The sequence below is a fragment of the Glycine max genome, chromosome 9 (assembly GCF_000004515.6).
Source record: "Glycine max cultivar Williams 82 chromosome 9, Glycine_max_v4.0, whole genome shotgun sequence".
NCBI lineage: Eukaryota > Viridiplantae > Streptophyta > Magnoliopsida > Fabales > Fabaceae > Glycine > Glycine max.
The window spans coordinates 8,671,233-8,687,244 of record NC_038245.2 but is presented as its reverse complement, the minus strand read 5'-3'; the positions used below and the strand labels follow the sequence as shown (position 1 = coordinate 8,687,244).

Here is a 16,012-nt window from a genome sequence, read left to right as displayed (position 1 = left end):
AATTAGATTTAATTTGGATAACAGATATGATAACAAATAAGATAACAGATAGGATAACAGATATGACAAGCAAACTTCAAATGCTCATAACTTTTGCTACGGTTGTTCGTTTGAGGCCCACTATATATCAAAACGCTCTGAATTCAGAGGAGATATAGATAAGGGGATTTGTTCCATGATTTTCTTTCCAGAAAAAACACCTCTAAATGCCTCAATTTTGTGTTCAAAGATCAAACACCCACTTTTTTTTTCAAAATTTCTGCAACTTTTTTTTTTGACACAAAGTGTGAAAGACACAAGAAACAAGAACAAGAACGTGACAAGAACAAGAACAAGAACGCAAATAACAGAACACAAGACGCAAACAAGAACGAAACAAGATGTAAACAAGAACGCAAATAAAAGAACAAGGACAAAAACACGAACTTGGACAAATTACAAAGAAAAAAAATAGGATAGGATAGGATATAAACTGTATCAAGAGCCGAAGCTCTGATACCAGATGATGTGAACCTTACGGGGCGGAACATTTGATACAGGCTATGGAGATTTGGACGACGCCACTTCCAGTGAAGGAAGATAAGTTAGGGTAGACGCTACAAGGATTACCTTGATAAGTCTGAGATTGGTTCAACAAGGAACCCAGAGAGAAGCTCTCACCAAATTTTATGAAAATGCCAAAAGTTTTTTTATTGAAAACTAAAACCAATACTTATAGTGTATCTGAACAAAAGATAAAAATAGACATGAGCCTTCTAAACAGTTTGGGCCAAAATTACAATAAATAGAAATTATAACTAAAAAACATATTTAACTTGGGCCTTCAAATTAGTTTGGGCCTTCAACAACAATTAATAGTCTTGATAGTGTCTCTGCCTCTGGCCTTCATCCTTCTCCATTTGGGCCTTCATCCTTCTCCACTCGAGGGCTTTATCCTTCTCCACTTAGGCCTTCGTCCTTCTCCACTTGGGCCTTTAACCTGTATTTGGCCAGTTTCAGGATTCTCATCATTGTCTCACATAGAAGAATAAGGCAACATGTCAATCTCTGAAGGGAAAGGATTTTATCCATAGTACAAACAATGACATGTGATTTTTGTTCGCAATGAAAGTGGCCTTTAAGTGAATATTCCACAAAAGCCTTATATTCTCTTCTATACTGTCCATTTCTTACATTCAAATGTTAGTTATTCAAAAATAAGAGAGGCAAATAGAACTTGAATAAAGAAATACATGTGCACTTCCCTTTTCATGATATTCAATCTTTTAGACTGGATGCGTGAGTTTACCTTCTCATAGTGTGTTATACTAACTTGCATAATAGTGGAAGCTCATTGAATATAGCTTGTTCGACGCTAGATTAAAACATAACATATTTTCTATAGTTGTGGATGATACTTACTATTGTAAATTCCATTAACATAATAATCATGTCTACTTGTCAAAACTCATTATAATATCAATAATTTATACTTATTGTTATGCATCAAAATCTAAGGTGGATGAGGCTTGTGGTCATCCATAGCTAACACTTGCCTTTCCTAAAGTTAGGATTTTTGTAATTAGGATTTTATGCATGTTTAACTAGGCTAAACTTAATTAATTTAACTGAATAAAATCATTTAATTTGTCATAGTTAATTTTATAGCTCACACACTCTTTGAATTATTTTATTTTAGCTTAAAATAAATTTTCTTAGCTCAATTTACTAAAGAAATTAGGAAAATTACTAATTATTCCCATTTAATCAATTTTCTTGAAGTTAATTCATTTCCATGCTTAATTATACTTAATCAAATTTTATCAGAGCTTAAACTAAGTTTTTAAGCTTAAAAACACATGAGTCACATATTTCACTTGTCAATATACTTTCTAATTGAAAAATTGATATTTTAGTGTATAAAATACTTGGGACTCTTTTAGTTTCCATTGACATTCCTTTGGATTCGTTATACATATTTTTATAAATTGATCATTATAATTTTGTGCATGTTTATGCATTTGTGTGCATGTGTATGCAAAAACGTATGTGTATTTTCACTTACATATGACTCACCATCCTTTGTCACATAAATCAAACTCAACACTTAAATATTTCTCATTAAGGATATTTTTATAATTATGAGATTTTTTAGGCTAAAAATTATTCTGAACATCTATAAGATTAGTTTAATTATAATTAAAATTGTCATATTTTTTGTTCAAACTGGATTTAACTGATTTCAAAGGCCTTGAACTCAAAAATCATTTATGATAATTTTGTTTATTTATTTGGAGTCAAATTAATTAAAATAGGATGATTAGAGATGCCAAAAATGTTTTTTTAATCATATGTTGAAAATGACTAAACCCCTAAACCTAATTTTGGAGCCTCTATATAAACTAAGAAAGACTCCTCACCCTAGGATTTGAATGTTGAGTTTTTAGGATAGAGAAAGGGAGGCTTGGTGCTATGTTTGTAAGAGGTAGGTCTCTATCTCATTTCTCTTGGAATTTCCAACTTCTCCTTTTCTCTTTTTCCTTCTAATCTTCTCATTTTTCCATGTATTTTGATATGTGGTAGAGTTTCTCAAGGGCTACAAGTAAGTGGTCCATTTTTCCATTGTGAGCATGTAGAACTTTGGAACCAAGGTAAGAGGAAGTTTTTCCAAATCATTGGGGTCTATGTGTGGTTGCAATGAGTAGAACTTTAATTTTTATGTTGGGGAATGTTCTATATGTTTTCGTATTTGCCTCTATCAATGCAATTGAGATTGATGTCTTTGTTATCTGCTGTTTTGGATCAAAATTGGGATCGTTGGCCCCAAAAACCTAGGAAAGCATATAAAATTTGTTGAATTTGGATTTGTGTAGCAAAAGTTATGTAAAAATTATGTTTTGAACCCTTTTAGGGTGATTTTGCACTATTTTGGAAAAAATAAAATTGGGGATGGAATTGGGACTTTGGATCCAAAAAAGGATTTAGAATGCTTGATAACTTAGAGAAACATATAGAGGTTTTGAAACTTGGACAATGCTTCTATATTATGCTTCTATCATGAAAATGTGATTTTCTAGACTAAAAGTGCATGGTAGAATTTTAATACTTCAATACATGATAATTTCTATGTTGTCTGATATTAAAAATTATGCACACAAGGTGTTTGTGAAAAATTTTGTTGTGATATGTCTCACGAATTTGAATGTTGGGACTGATTGAGACTTCTCATGCATTAAAATTATATTATGAAAGTATACATTTGAGGCATATTAATCCATATAAAATACGTTCATTTTGATTATGAAATGAATTTTCTATAATTCCTACCAAATGACCCTTTTGTTGGATGTTCTATTTTGACCTTCAATGTTTGTTTTGTGAACTGGAAATGATATGTCATTTTGATCAGCATACCTGGAAACTAGACATGATAAAATTTAAAATTAGGGGTCACTCATAATTTTATTTACTTTTTTTGACTAGGAAGCTAATTAAAATGGGGAGAAGTATGTGCAAGAGATTCTAATTGTTGTCCATCTCGAACATGTGTTAGTAAAAGGATTAGTTCTCCGTGTGTAGTGGTCCTATGATGATGTGTGATACTACTTTCAAAACTAGAAACTCGAGGTTTTATATAGTGATAGTATTTATGAAATTACATTAAGTAATGATTGAGATATTGATTTTATAAGATGGTTGTATTACACTAGGATAAAATAGAGTATACGCTACTTTTTGATTTATTGTGAATTGTGTGGATTTTTACTTGGACTTTGGGATACCATTTGATGAACTAAATTCCTAATGCTTATTGGATGTTTTTACATGCAAATATATTATGAGATTGCTTCTATGATGAGATTTCTTCTATCATATGATGTTGAGTTATAATTTGCACTTTGGTTTTGGGTCCGAGGGTGTCTGACCCTCATTGTATTAAATTGATGTTCATGAATTGATTGTGTTTTTTATGATGATGTTGGTTGATTTGTGTGTATGAGGAGTGAGCTTACCCACTTGAGGGTGCATATTAATGGTGACCCTAGAGAGGGAAGAAAGTTAATTTCCTTTCTTTCTTGTTGCTTTGTGGTGTGCACAATGAAGAATATTTTGTAGCCAGAAACTTCATGTGTTTTGACATGCATTATGAGGAAAAGGAAAAGACTTGGCAAGCACATTATGAAAGTGTGTTAGAGTTAGAGAGATGGTTATGTCGGGAGTTGGGGGTATGACCTTATACTTAGTGGAAAAACGTCCTCTAACATCTATTCACATGTACTGCGCAACCATTGTTCGGGGATCGATGCTTCTTATCATGAATGTTGAGTGGAGAATTGTTAGAAAAGAGATGGATGACATACAGTAGGTACATTGAGGGATAGTTCAAAGGAACACGGGGAATGTTGAGTTGTGATAACCCAACTAAGGGCATTTTTGGTTAGTTTAGGGGACTTATGGGCCCCACTTGGCATTCTTGCCTATAGCGGAGCCATATCCATGGTTGGTAAGAGTGTCATGTCATGTACCAACATGAGATATGTCCTCCCAATTGTCATTCGTATATTGTGTAAGACCATTAAAACATGGGAGACTTATTAGCAATGTTTGCATAAGACCATTGATGCCAGTGGGCTTAATGAGAGTGTGGACCCAAGATGTTATAATGCGTGAGATATTTAAGTAATATATATATATATATATATATATATATATATTTAAGTAATATATATATATATATATATATATATATATATATATATATATATATATATATACACACACACACACACACAAAGATGTAAGGTGTTATATTTAAAGTTTAACTAATTATTATGTATATCAACTTGTGGCTTTAAATGAAAAAATATTTTGTAAATACGTATGTTGTATATGATTTCAAAAATAGACTATTTTCTTTTCAAGTTGATAGCTTTCATTAAAAAGAAAAGAATTGAGAAGCCTTTGTGAAAACTTTTATTTCAGTGAAAAATTTACCCTATTTTTTCGTGTTTTGTTACGACGTTTATAAAAAGGATTTTGAACTTAGTTGTTTATAAAAATGAAAAAAGGTATTTAAAGTGTATTTGTAATTGTATATTTTAAGGTGGTACAAAGGCTATCTCACAAAGCTTCAAAGCTTCATTTCAATGAGTCAAAACTAATTATAAGATCAATATTAGCCCTATTATACTAGGGGTCGTTTGTTTCACGAAATTCTTTTACATTCCCATGAATGTTATTCCTAGGAATACAACAAGAGAATATCATTATCAAATATTTTAAAGAAATGTTTGGTTACATTTTAATATCCATGAGAATAATTTTTAAAATTTAAAATAATTTAAATAAAAAACAAATAACACACACACACATCCGATTCATTAGGAGAAACAGACCTTACTTATCCAGAGTTTAAGTATTTTTATTTTTTTATTTTTACCTTGACTTATCCAGAGTTTAAGTGTTTTCTTAAAGACCTCAAAGAACATTGATGTAATTTCTCATTTTAATATAAGAGACTAATGATATTTCTTTTTAGATTAATATAGAAATTAATTGATAAAAAAATTAAAATATAAATTAAAATAATTTTTAATGTGATTTATATTTTTAGTGTGTATATTTTATATATATATATATATATATATATATATATATATATATTACTTAAATATACTTTTAGTTTATCGAATATATTATTTTGGGGTTTTATTATTTTTTTATTTTGTTTTATTTTATGTACCATATCTTTTTTTTTTTCCGTATAATACATAGATAATTTGCTTTTACTTTTAACTTTTTTTTTTTATCAAGCTTTAACATAGACGAATGCAAAACCAACCAAATATTATCAGAATTAAAATAGAAAATGCATATATTAGATGAATTAAAATAAAAACGGTAAAACAATTGCAAAAATCAAATATTTTTTTTTAAGAAAAAAATCATAATTTTAAAAATTGGACTCAATTAATTTGTCGGGTCGATGGATCAACCGGTTCGAGTCAGCACATTCGGCATGTCATCAGCTCGCTGCAACCCGACTGCTTTTCTGGTTGGACAAGTGAATAGGCGGGTTTCGTGACCCAGACCGGTTCACGCATTTTTTTTTTTTTAAAAAAAACGACACGGTTATTGCTGGAAAAAAAGAAGATATGAAAGAAAGAAAGTGAGATGAGATAGGAAACGAAAGCGGAAAGGAAGGAAGAAAGAAAGAAACAACACTGACTGAACAGAACTCAAGCTCAACACTGTCTGTAGAACCAGGTACTTTTCTTAGCCTTCACCTCTGATTTGTTATGCTGCTGCCATGCTGCCATTGAGTACCATTTTTTATTTTTCAAATTGGAAATGGGGAAGAAAAGCTGTGTGATTTTTTTATTTCTTATCATTTGGACCTGACTGAATGTGGCTGTGGAATAAATGCTCGTGGCATGCTAGACAATTGAATATATAATACCCTTTCGCAGAAGTTTTTCTATTATTGATATTCATTAGGTAGGAATTACATGCACTGCTTTGAAGGTGGTTGACACCAAGTGCTGTGCTATCTGTAATTGGAAATAGGAGCATTGAGCATATAATTGTGAACTTATTTGGGTTTTGTTTTGGTTGTGGTTGTGACTGGAACCAGTTTATGATTGGCATATATGCATATATTGAAAGTTTTATGAGCGGTTCAGGATTTTATGGCTTGTTTTATATCTTTTCAGAATATTAAGTGGGTTTACTCTGTTCTCGTTTCTGTTGCTATTTGTCCTGTGTGATAGTATAAACATCTGCTCTCTTGTTTCCGTTTTCTGATTTTCAGTGCGCATCCTTTTCATTCCTCAACTTCTTTCATTTGTTCTCTACTTCACGTTGTTTTCTGTTTTGGAATTGCCCTTTTGTGCTGACAGTTAAGGGTCATTAGTCATTACTCATTTGTATATAGGATCAAATAATAATTAGTAATAATAATAATAAATTGCTTATAATATTGCACAACTTAATTTCATGAGCAATTTTGTATTCATGCTTTAGCAATTTATCTATTTCAAACAGGTCTACTTTTCTTGGTAGTTTATGAGCAACTTAAGTCCATAAGCAATTCTTGGTATTTAAGTTTATATTCATGTGCTTCCTTTTTAGCAATTTATCTATTTCAACAAAGCCAACTTTTCTTTTGAATTGTTGGAATATATTCAATTTTGCCAGCTCTAGTACTAATCTTTCCAGTTTGCACTTAACCTCGCTGGATAAGCCTTCTGTGCTCTTCGTGGTCCTTTTTTTTTTTTTTCTCTTTTTCCTTTCCCTTATTTTTTACCCTTTTGCTTACTTCGCCTGTTTCCTCAAATAGCTTGTCTTTTTCATGACCCTTTCTCTTTCTGATTCTTCATCATGGCATATCATGCTATTTGCTGCTTTGTGGTGCTTATATTTTGCAAGATGACGTTGTATTAACCTATTAGGCTAGCAATAGCATGGTTCTTCAAGAGATTCTGGAACACTGTTTCTCTTGTTTCTTTTTTATAGTTATTATTTCAAATTTCACAACTCTGTTGGTGGTTATTTTTGCTTTTTGGTACAAGTGGTTATTTTTATTTTACTCCCTGGTCTGATACAAAATTGAAAATTTTGTCATTTGGGTTGGCTTACTTCTAGTGGACCAAGCATAGAGTCATAGACCATTTCATTTCATGTATTTTGTTGTTTGAATTGAAAATTAATTGGTGGTTATGCTGAGCTAGGAAAGTTGGGATTACTTGGAATTTGTGTAATATATTCATTTCTTGTGACATTATGGTGCAGGTTAATAGAGGTCCAAGGCCAAACTTGCCTTTAAGGTTTGAACCGACTGACTACAATACACTCCTCACTTACAAATTTCTTATACAATCCATGATTGTGTTACACCTTTTTGCTGCTCCCCTTCCTTCTTGCACTACCATTACATGCTCCAAACATTTTTCCCATGACAACCACTTTGTGCGATCTTCAACGGTTCCGCGGCTATCCCTGAGCCATGTCAGAACAAGGATATTCTTATGTAGTGCTAGAAATCGACAGAAGGATTTGAATGGTAGGGACTTCAGTATAGACATTGTTAAAGAAGATCAAGAGCTTGAGGATGATGGTGACGATGGGTTTTTGGCTCAAGGAATGTATGCAAGAAGGGATGCAAAAGACATTGATGAAGAAGAAGCACAAGAAAATGAAGATGATGATAGTGGATATTCAGGTCGAGGACCATATACAGGTAGGCCAGGGAAGGATTATGATAGAGATCCAGAACTTGGTAACATTCTCGGGAGTTTTCTAGAGGACCCCCAAGCAGCACAATCCAAAGTAAGCATCACTTTATTGATGGTTTGATAACTTCTGCATTGCATTGCAGACTCTATCTTCTCTGGGGGGCGGGGGGGTATTTTGTTTCTTAGTGTGCTGCTGTTTGTTACTTTTTGAGTTGTTGAAAATTAAAGAGTAGCAACTTTGAGCTACTTTGAATTTTGATACCGAGGGATATTATTTGTGTTTAAATCAAATGAGCTTGATATTTTTTTGCAGTTGGAAGACAGACTAAGAAAGAAAAGGAGCAAAATATTGCACACAAAGACTGGATCAGGAAAACCAATGAAAGTGTCATTTAACAAGTAAGTTCAACCATGCCTATATATGTAATTGTACCATGCAGTTTTTTCCATTATTTGTGCTGGTGTAGTTACATGCTTCTTATTATGATATTTAAATTTCTCCTCAGTTTGGTGTTCTAGAATTTACTGGTGTAGTCACCTCTCATTAAGTTATTAAACTGTATACAGATGAACTTAAAATGTGAAGCTGTAAGAACTAAGAAGTGCTTTTCTATGAGGAAGGGAGCGGGACTTTTTCTTTTTGAATACGCGAATACCTTAAGTCAAATGACTTTAAACTTTAAATTGGTCAGATTTATTTTGTTCTTAAGAGTAGTGGTTTGAGTAATTTGCATTAAATTGTTATGGACAGCAACTGTTTAGTTTAACAATTGAGTAAGTTGTCACTGAATCCAGCTCAAATTCAAGTTAAATCTTTGACATAAACCCTGAAACTTTGGTGGTTGTTCTAAGTTGAGTTTAGGTCAGATAAAAGGCCAAATGTCATGGTTTGAGTCAATTTGATGTTTAAAAGGAAAAAAAGATGATTATTTAAGATGGAGGTGTTGCTGGGATTTTCTAATTCCTATTTTGGATATATGAATTATTAATTGTAGCCTAATGTCGGTATATGTTGCTCTCTCGCGTGGTACACTGGTACTGCCAGACTGGTCAGTCTACCATTCGGCATTTACGTGGTAGATGTATGTTTGGTTTTATGATTAGCATATAAGTGGTACTTTAAGGAGTTGCAAACTGAAATTGGGTGCTATTTGAAGAGGAAAGGGACTGAAATGGAGTTTCTGCTAAATTCAAATAGTAAACTACTAAGGCCTTTTTGAATAAACTTCTCTATAAGCACTTATAAGAAAAGAAAATAACATAGTAAAATAAATTGAACTTCTCCCATAAGTTAAACTTAACTTATGTGCTTAACTTCTATAGAAGTTCTCTTATTTTACTTCTCCAAGAGATGAAATGCATAATTTGATTTTAGCTTAGGAGAAACTCAATTTATTTTACCTTCTTATTTCCTTATTGGTCATAAGTTTCTTATCTGAAGCCATTGGTTAAGCTAGTTACTTAGTCTAACATTTTTATGACATGCTATATTGAACACTTCTGAGTTTGTTATGTGATTGGTTTTTGGGTCTGAGAATCTGACTTTGTTCCACACGGAGGCTTGGAAAAATGTTGGGTGTATTGGAACTGTTACCTATACTTATGATTGATACCCATTGGTTAATTACTTAGTTAGTAGTTGGTTGAAGAAATAAGGCATGTGCCTGAAAAATAAGGGGAGGTGAAAGAGTGTATCTTGTCATTTGTGAGATAATTGGGGCCTTTGGATATTGGGAGGTGTAGACCCTGGAAGTTTTGTGAGTTAAGCACTGTATTGAGAGGAGGAAACCCTTATTCTTTCTAATAAGATACCTTGTTTCTATCATCTTATTCATGCATGTAAAATTCGGAATCGTAACTATTCTGTGGTTTTGGTTGGTTTCTTTTGAAATGCATCCCTTGGTTCTTGAAGCAGTCTTAAAATGGGATTTATACTATCCAAACCATTGGATTTCCAACTAGATATAAATATGTCCTACACTCATATCCAGTGTGCCTTTGGTTCAGAATAGATGTTTTAATGTAGGTATTCCTTTTAAAAGATTGTTGATATCCCATTATTGGAAAAACAATCTGTTTAGATTGTAGTAGCAACTTAATCAAGGTTTTAAATTGTGGTTGTCATTGTGATTGCAATTAGGACTGAGGAGCTAGCCTTGATCTTGGCCATCATATGCCCCTTGATTGGTGTGAGGTGTGACAAATGAAACTGAGAGGACTTATGAGAAATTCAACTTAACATGTTGATATAACACCAAGTTTTCTTGTTATGTGTGTTTCAAATGGAGAGTCCCCTATTATGTATGTATAACAAAAGGGGTGAGAGAGCAACAAGGGGAATTTACCTATAAGAGGGTTATGACAAATAAACAGACAATTAGTGGGAGTGAAGAGACTAAAGAGGGGGCAGCAAAGAGCATTTACCAAAGTGGGATATGGCAAATGAATATGCAATTAGTGGAAGTGGAGAGAATATATAGGGAAGTGGAGGATGGTAGAGGGTAGGGAAAAATATTTGGATATTGGGATACCTCTGGCTTAGAATTCTTTCCAAGAGGACACTTAGAGCCTGTTTCTTTTCATTTACAAAAAACAGTTTTCTAGTTTTTTGAAAATTAAAAAAAAATCAAAAATCTTGTTTGATAGATGAAAACTATTTGTTTGGGGTGGTTTTTAGTTTTAAGTTTTGAAATATTAAAAAATAACAACTAGATTTTAGTATTTTAGTTTTAGTTTCAAAATTTTTTTAAACCAACTTTTAATTAGTTTCAAAATAAACTCATTTTAAAAGTTTCATATCGTATTATAATTAGTTTAAGAGTGCTTTTGTGTGGTGATGATGACAATGGTGATGGTGGTGATGTCAGCCGCAGCAGTGGCAGTAGAAATACCAACGGTGATCGCGGTGGCAGTGGCGATAGTGGCGGTGGTGATGGTAGCGATGTTGGTGGGGGTAGTTGTGACGACGTTGGTGGTGGTTATGGTGGCAGTGATGGAGATAGTGGTGGTGGTGGTGACAATGCCGGTGGTAATGGTGATGGCGATGAGGATGGTGGTGGTGGTGGTAGTGGTGCTGGTAGTTGTGGTGGTGATAATGATGGTGGTGTGGCGGTGGTGGCGATGATGAAGGTGGTATTGATGGTGGTTGGAACAAAAAAGTCTTAGCGTCAAATGTGGGTGTGTTTTCTTAAACTAGAAACCAAATTCACAACTTTTTTTTCTTGGTTTTGAAAATGAGCGTAAAAATGTTTCGAAAATGATTTAAAAATATTTCAGTTCTATTTTTGTCAAACATGTTTTAGTTTGAAAATTGTATTTGAAAATCAAAAACCAAAAACTCGCAATCACCTCCAATGAATCCTAAAGAAGTTTTGTTATTTTGATAACACACGTGGCACATACCCCAGGCATTTGACATGGTAAAATACAGAGTGAGGTCTAAGGCAATTGTGCAAATTCATAGCAACCACGAAGATCTCCAACAATGCAAAGACATCACAGAACTCTCCTATAGAGGTTTGCGCTCCTGTATCTCCTACAGTAAAATCCAAGTCCACAATGCAAACTCAAAAAGAGAAAGAAACCAAACAAGGCAAAAACAGAAGAGAAAATGAGAACATCTTCCACCTGTTTCTGTTTATTTATTTTTAGGAATTGTTCTAGAGACAATTTTTAAAACTTAATAGACTGTAGATCGGAAATCAATGGTTGGGTAGTCTAAAACTGTTATAGAGAACAGTTTTTAAAACTAAAAAGAGAAAAGGGAATCAAACAAGCTCTTATCTCTCCCCACGCTCACTAACTGCCTGTTCATTTGCCACAACATTCTTAGGTAGAATCCCCTTTCTGCCCTTCTCACACCTTCTGTTATACACTTTAATTATAGGCCTATCACAAACTTCCCTTGCCCCCATGCTTTCTTGTTTCTCATTTGTAAGAAAATGTTAGGAACCAAGAATTGAAATGAGAAATAGAAGAAAGAATTTTATTGACTAGTAAGAAAAGAACAGAAAATAGGAGAGAAAACTCTCCTCCAAAGGTTTTACATTCAGAAAGGATTTCTCCTCTCACAAAGAGCTAATGCTCACTCAATCTACAAATGATAAGATCTCCCTCTCTCCTATCCTTCTTCCCCTATTTATATCTAATAAACCTCTCTAACTAACCAACTAGCTCGTTAGTAGTCTAACTATATCAACTAATTCTCTCTTCTCCTTATATCCTAGAAAGACACCCTTCCTAAAATAACCTTGTCCTCATGGTTGGAATTTGAAAACTGGAATTGCACACTGAAACTTCCTCAATTTTTCTTCGATTGCTGAAAGACAATTGCACCCCTTGTAGCTTAACTAGGAATGACCCACTGCCCTTGCATGCAGGGTTGAGTTCTATGGCTCCATTGGAGGTTGGGATGGAAGCAAATTCTGAATAATCCGGACCTCTATGTGTGGTGCTGCATCAGCTACACAGGGCTCCAAATTTAGTAGTATAAATCTTGCTGCCCAGTTTGAACGCCCAGTTTCTGCTCCTCTTGAATCCCAATTTGACAGCCCATTTGGGCCTGACCCACTACGTAAAAATTGGAAACACTTCGTAGAATTCCAAAAATTCCCCTTCATCTTTCTCATCCTTCAGAACTAAATCATTTACTCTAACAAGATGTACCTCTTTGGTGTCCCTCCATGGGGGATCAATTGTAAACCCACTAACCACTTCATACAAACTCAGGTCCGACAGCTTCAATGGTGGTGGGGGCGAGGGTGGACTCCGTATAACCTGAATCATCATGACTGCCTCTGTACATCCCTTCTGCCTTGGTTCCATTGTCAGTCTGTTATCCATAGACACAACAAAGTTTAATGCTAAAGGCTCACCCACCAAGTTGACATTCCAAGATTCCGACACCATTGATGTTCCAACCACCTTCATGAATGATTTTTGTTTCATCATAACAACCTTTTTATGAAAATATGAATCTTGAAAACAATGAGGCTTGGTTGCATCACCAGCTTCGACTTCCTTCTTGATCATATTTGTTATTGGGTTATCAAGAAAATTGTATTTACAGCCCACATCATCACTCTATTTTCCTTGTGCTTCTCCCTCTTTAACAATGGATCAACTTCTTCCTCCATAACCTTTTCAATCTTTGTTTCTCTTACTAATTTTGCTTCATCATTTTTGGTTTCTTCTCCACCACAAAGTGTGTAGTTCTTGATTACTGTACCTTTACTTTTGTTTTCTGATTTCAAGAACTGCAATGGGTCATCATCACACCCAAAACTCTTACCCTTCAAGTCAGTTCCCTATTTTGTGCTTCCATCAAAGGTGGGTAATTCCACCTTTCTTGTCCAAGAACTAGCCTCTACTTCATTGCGTTCTGACCCACTTCCCCCCATGCTATTTTTGTCTTGCTCAGTTGCCTGGCAATCAGCCTCTTCATTGAATAATATGCGCAGCATGCGTTTCAGCTCTGAAATGTTGGTCCTCTCTTTCAAGAACACTGTGAAAGTCTTCCTTTCTTCGATTCAGGTTTCTGTCACAGCTTGCTCTTCTTTCTTCTAGATAGTCAATCTTTCGAAGACACGACTACCATAGTTATCTCCAAATCTTTTGATCAAAGCTGTGGAAAATGACTCCCAATCTGAATCTATGTTTCTTGGCTCCAAATGTAGAACCAATGCATCGCAACACCCTCCATGCTCATGAATGCATATTGCAGCTTATTGAATGAAGGAATTTCATGTACCTCAGAATTTTTCAGCCCTAGCAATCCAACCAATTGGGCCTTCCCCCACAAATGCTGGCAGCACCCTCTTATGCCAACTTTGTGCTTCCTCCATCTCTAACATTGTTGGTCCCTCGAAGATCCAGTAGGTTGAACCAATTGTTAGGAACCAAGAATTGAAATGAGAAAGGAAAGAAATTTTTTATTGACTAGTAAGAAAAAAACAAAAAATAGGAGAGAAAACTCTCCTCCAAGAGTTAACCCTTATCAAAGGATTTTTCCTTTCATAAAGAGCTAATTCTCAATCTACAAATGATAAGATCCCCCTCTCTCCTATCCTTCTTCCCCTATTTATATCTAATAAACCCCTCTAACTAACTAAATAACTCATTAGTAGTCTAACTATATTAACTAACTCTCCCTTCTCTTTATATACTAACAGAAAACCAGATAAGTCCAACATGGTTTCATATTATGTTTCTTGCTTTCTCTTTGCCTGCTCTCATTAACAATCGGAATATTGAAGAAATAAATTTAATCTAATGGAGGTAGAACTAGAAGTTTCACATGCATAATAAACTAGTCGATGCCTTTCACATTTTACTTTTGGTTCAAAAAGTGGTCTGTCAATGTTTCATTTGATAATAATCTCATTTATTTCTGCTTTTGGGTTGGAATGCAGTATGCACATGATACAAAAAAAAATAATCTGTTTCTTTTTTTATTCAAAAAATATTCTGTTATCTTACACCTAATGCTGGTATTTCCAGATTTGATTTTTCAAACTCATACATATGGTTTGAATTTTACAATGTTCCATTGACAAAAGACGTATCCTTAATTTGTGATGTAAGGAACTTTGCTCTATGACTATTTTTGTTGTACATTATCCATGATGAACGTGTGCATTTAGTTGAAAATTGTGTTGAATTTGGGTCTTTGCAGACAATTCGAGCGTGGCACATTATCGGACGTCTTGGTGGATGCAATGCCATGAATATGCAAGTAAGTTTTCTCTTCTTCCTTGGATACCAAATTTTCTGTCTCCTTTCCTCCTTTATTTATAACTTTCTGTGTATTATTCAAACAAGACATTGTTGCTTATAGAACTAGCATTGTTCCTTCAGCTGTCACAGTCTCCAATGGATGCACGACCGAGTTATGATTATATTCAAGGAGCAAATGTGGAACCAACTACATTTTACAACATTGGGGATCTCGAGTTGCAAGACAACTTGGCTCGAATATGGTGAAGCACCAATTGCATATTCCTTGTACATGTTAATGTAATGTGAAATGCAAATACTAATAATTTCTTCCTGTGGTATAACAGGGTGGATATTGGAACTGTTGAACCATTGCTTCTGGATGTTTTGATAAATGCATTGACACAGATAAGCTCCGAGTATGATCTCCATTTTATTCTATTGAATAATTACTTTGGTTCAGTTATGTACTACAGAAATTCTATGGATCAGAGGGAGTCACTAACCAAAGCTATTTAGGAATGAGCAGTTATTTTGATAATTTGCATGAGCAGAATATTAGAAAATAGTTTTAGATTATCTTTTTGATTGTTCCTTGTCAATCTCTCTCTGAAGTGAGAGAGAGCATGTTGAGATTTAGATAAAAAGTTTTAGTTATCTTTTAATTTTACCCCTTGGATATTTTGTTTCAATTCCATGATTTATTTATTTTTGGTTTTTGTTTGTGATAGTTTTGTGGGGATCAAGCAAGTAATGTTTGGTGGATCAGAATTTGAGAATTGGAATGACAGTTTGAAATCAGAGGATGCAGGTTATGGTGTTCACAAGATCTAGCAGCCAATTTTATAGACTTATGAGGATTTTGAATTGAGCGCAATGAAGAGGAAGCCATCAAATGTATCACTTTTTCGTAACAGTTAGTATTAGACTGAAGAATAAGCAGGGTTGTAAGCATTTATCCTAGTTGTATATTTTTTTAACGGCAGGTACTAAAGCTTATGTCAACTTGGTGGAGTGTATTTTTATTTATAAAAATGCTGGTTCTAAGAGTTGTGCAAATTGCAATAAATGTAATTAGAAAATCA

The 16,012-nt window shown here is 33.9% G+C and overlaps 1 protein-coding gene across 1 annotated transcript; it reads left to right on the top strand.

Moving 5' to 3' along the window:
* Positions 1–6,100: 6,100 nt before the first annotated feature.
* LOC100812461 (uncharacterized) lies at positions 6,101–16,012 on the top strand. Its single transcript, XM_003533765.4, has 8 exons — positions 6,101–6,246; positions 7,771–8,307; positions 8,527–8,612; positions 14,712–14,790; positions 14,887–14,946; positions 15,069–15,190; positions 15,275–15,346; positions 15,659–16,012. Exons 2-8 carry the CDS (start codon positions 7,861–7,863, stop codon positions 15,759–15,761), a joined length of 969 nt encoding a protein of 322 aa, XP_003533813.1. The 5' UTR covers positions 6,101–6,246; positions 7,771–7,860; the 3' UTR covers positions 15,762–16,012.

Excerpts from the sequence above, each read along its gene's own strand:
- LOC100812461 (XM_003533765.4), top strand. The coding sequence starts at position 7,861 with ATGATTGTGTTACACCTTTTTGCTGCTCCCCTTCCTTCTTGCACTACC. Across the intron at positions 14,791-14,886 it reads ACGTATCCTTAATTTGTGAT|ACAATTCGAGCGTGGCACAT; the intron begins GTAAGGAACTTT and ends GGGTCTTTGCAG. Across the intron at positions 15,347-15,658 it reads TTGACACAGATAAGCTCCGA|TTTTGTGGGGATCAAGCAAG; the intron begins GTATGATCTCCA and ends TGTTTGTGATAG.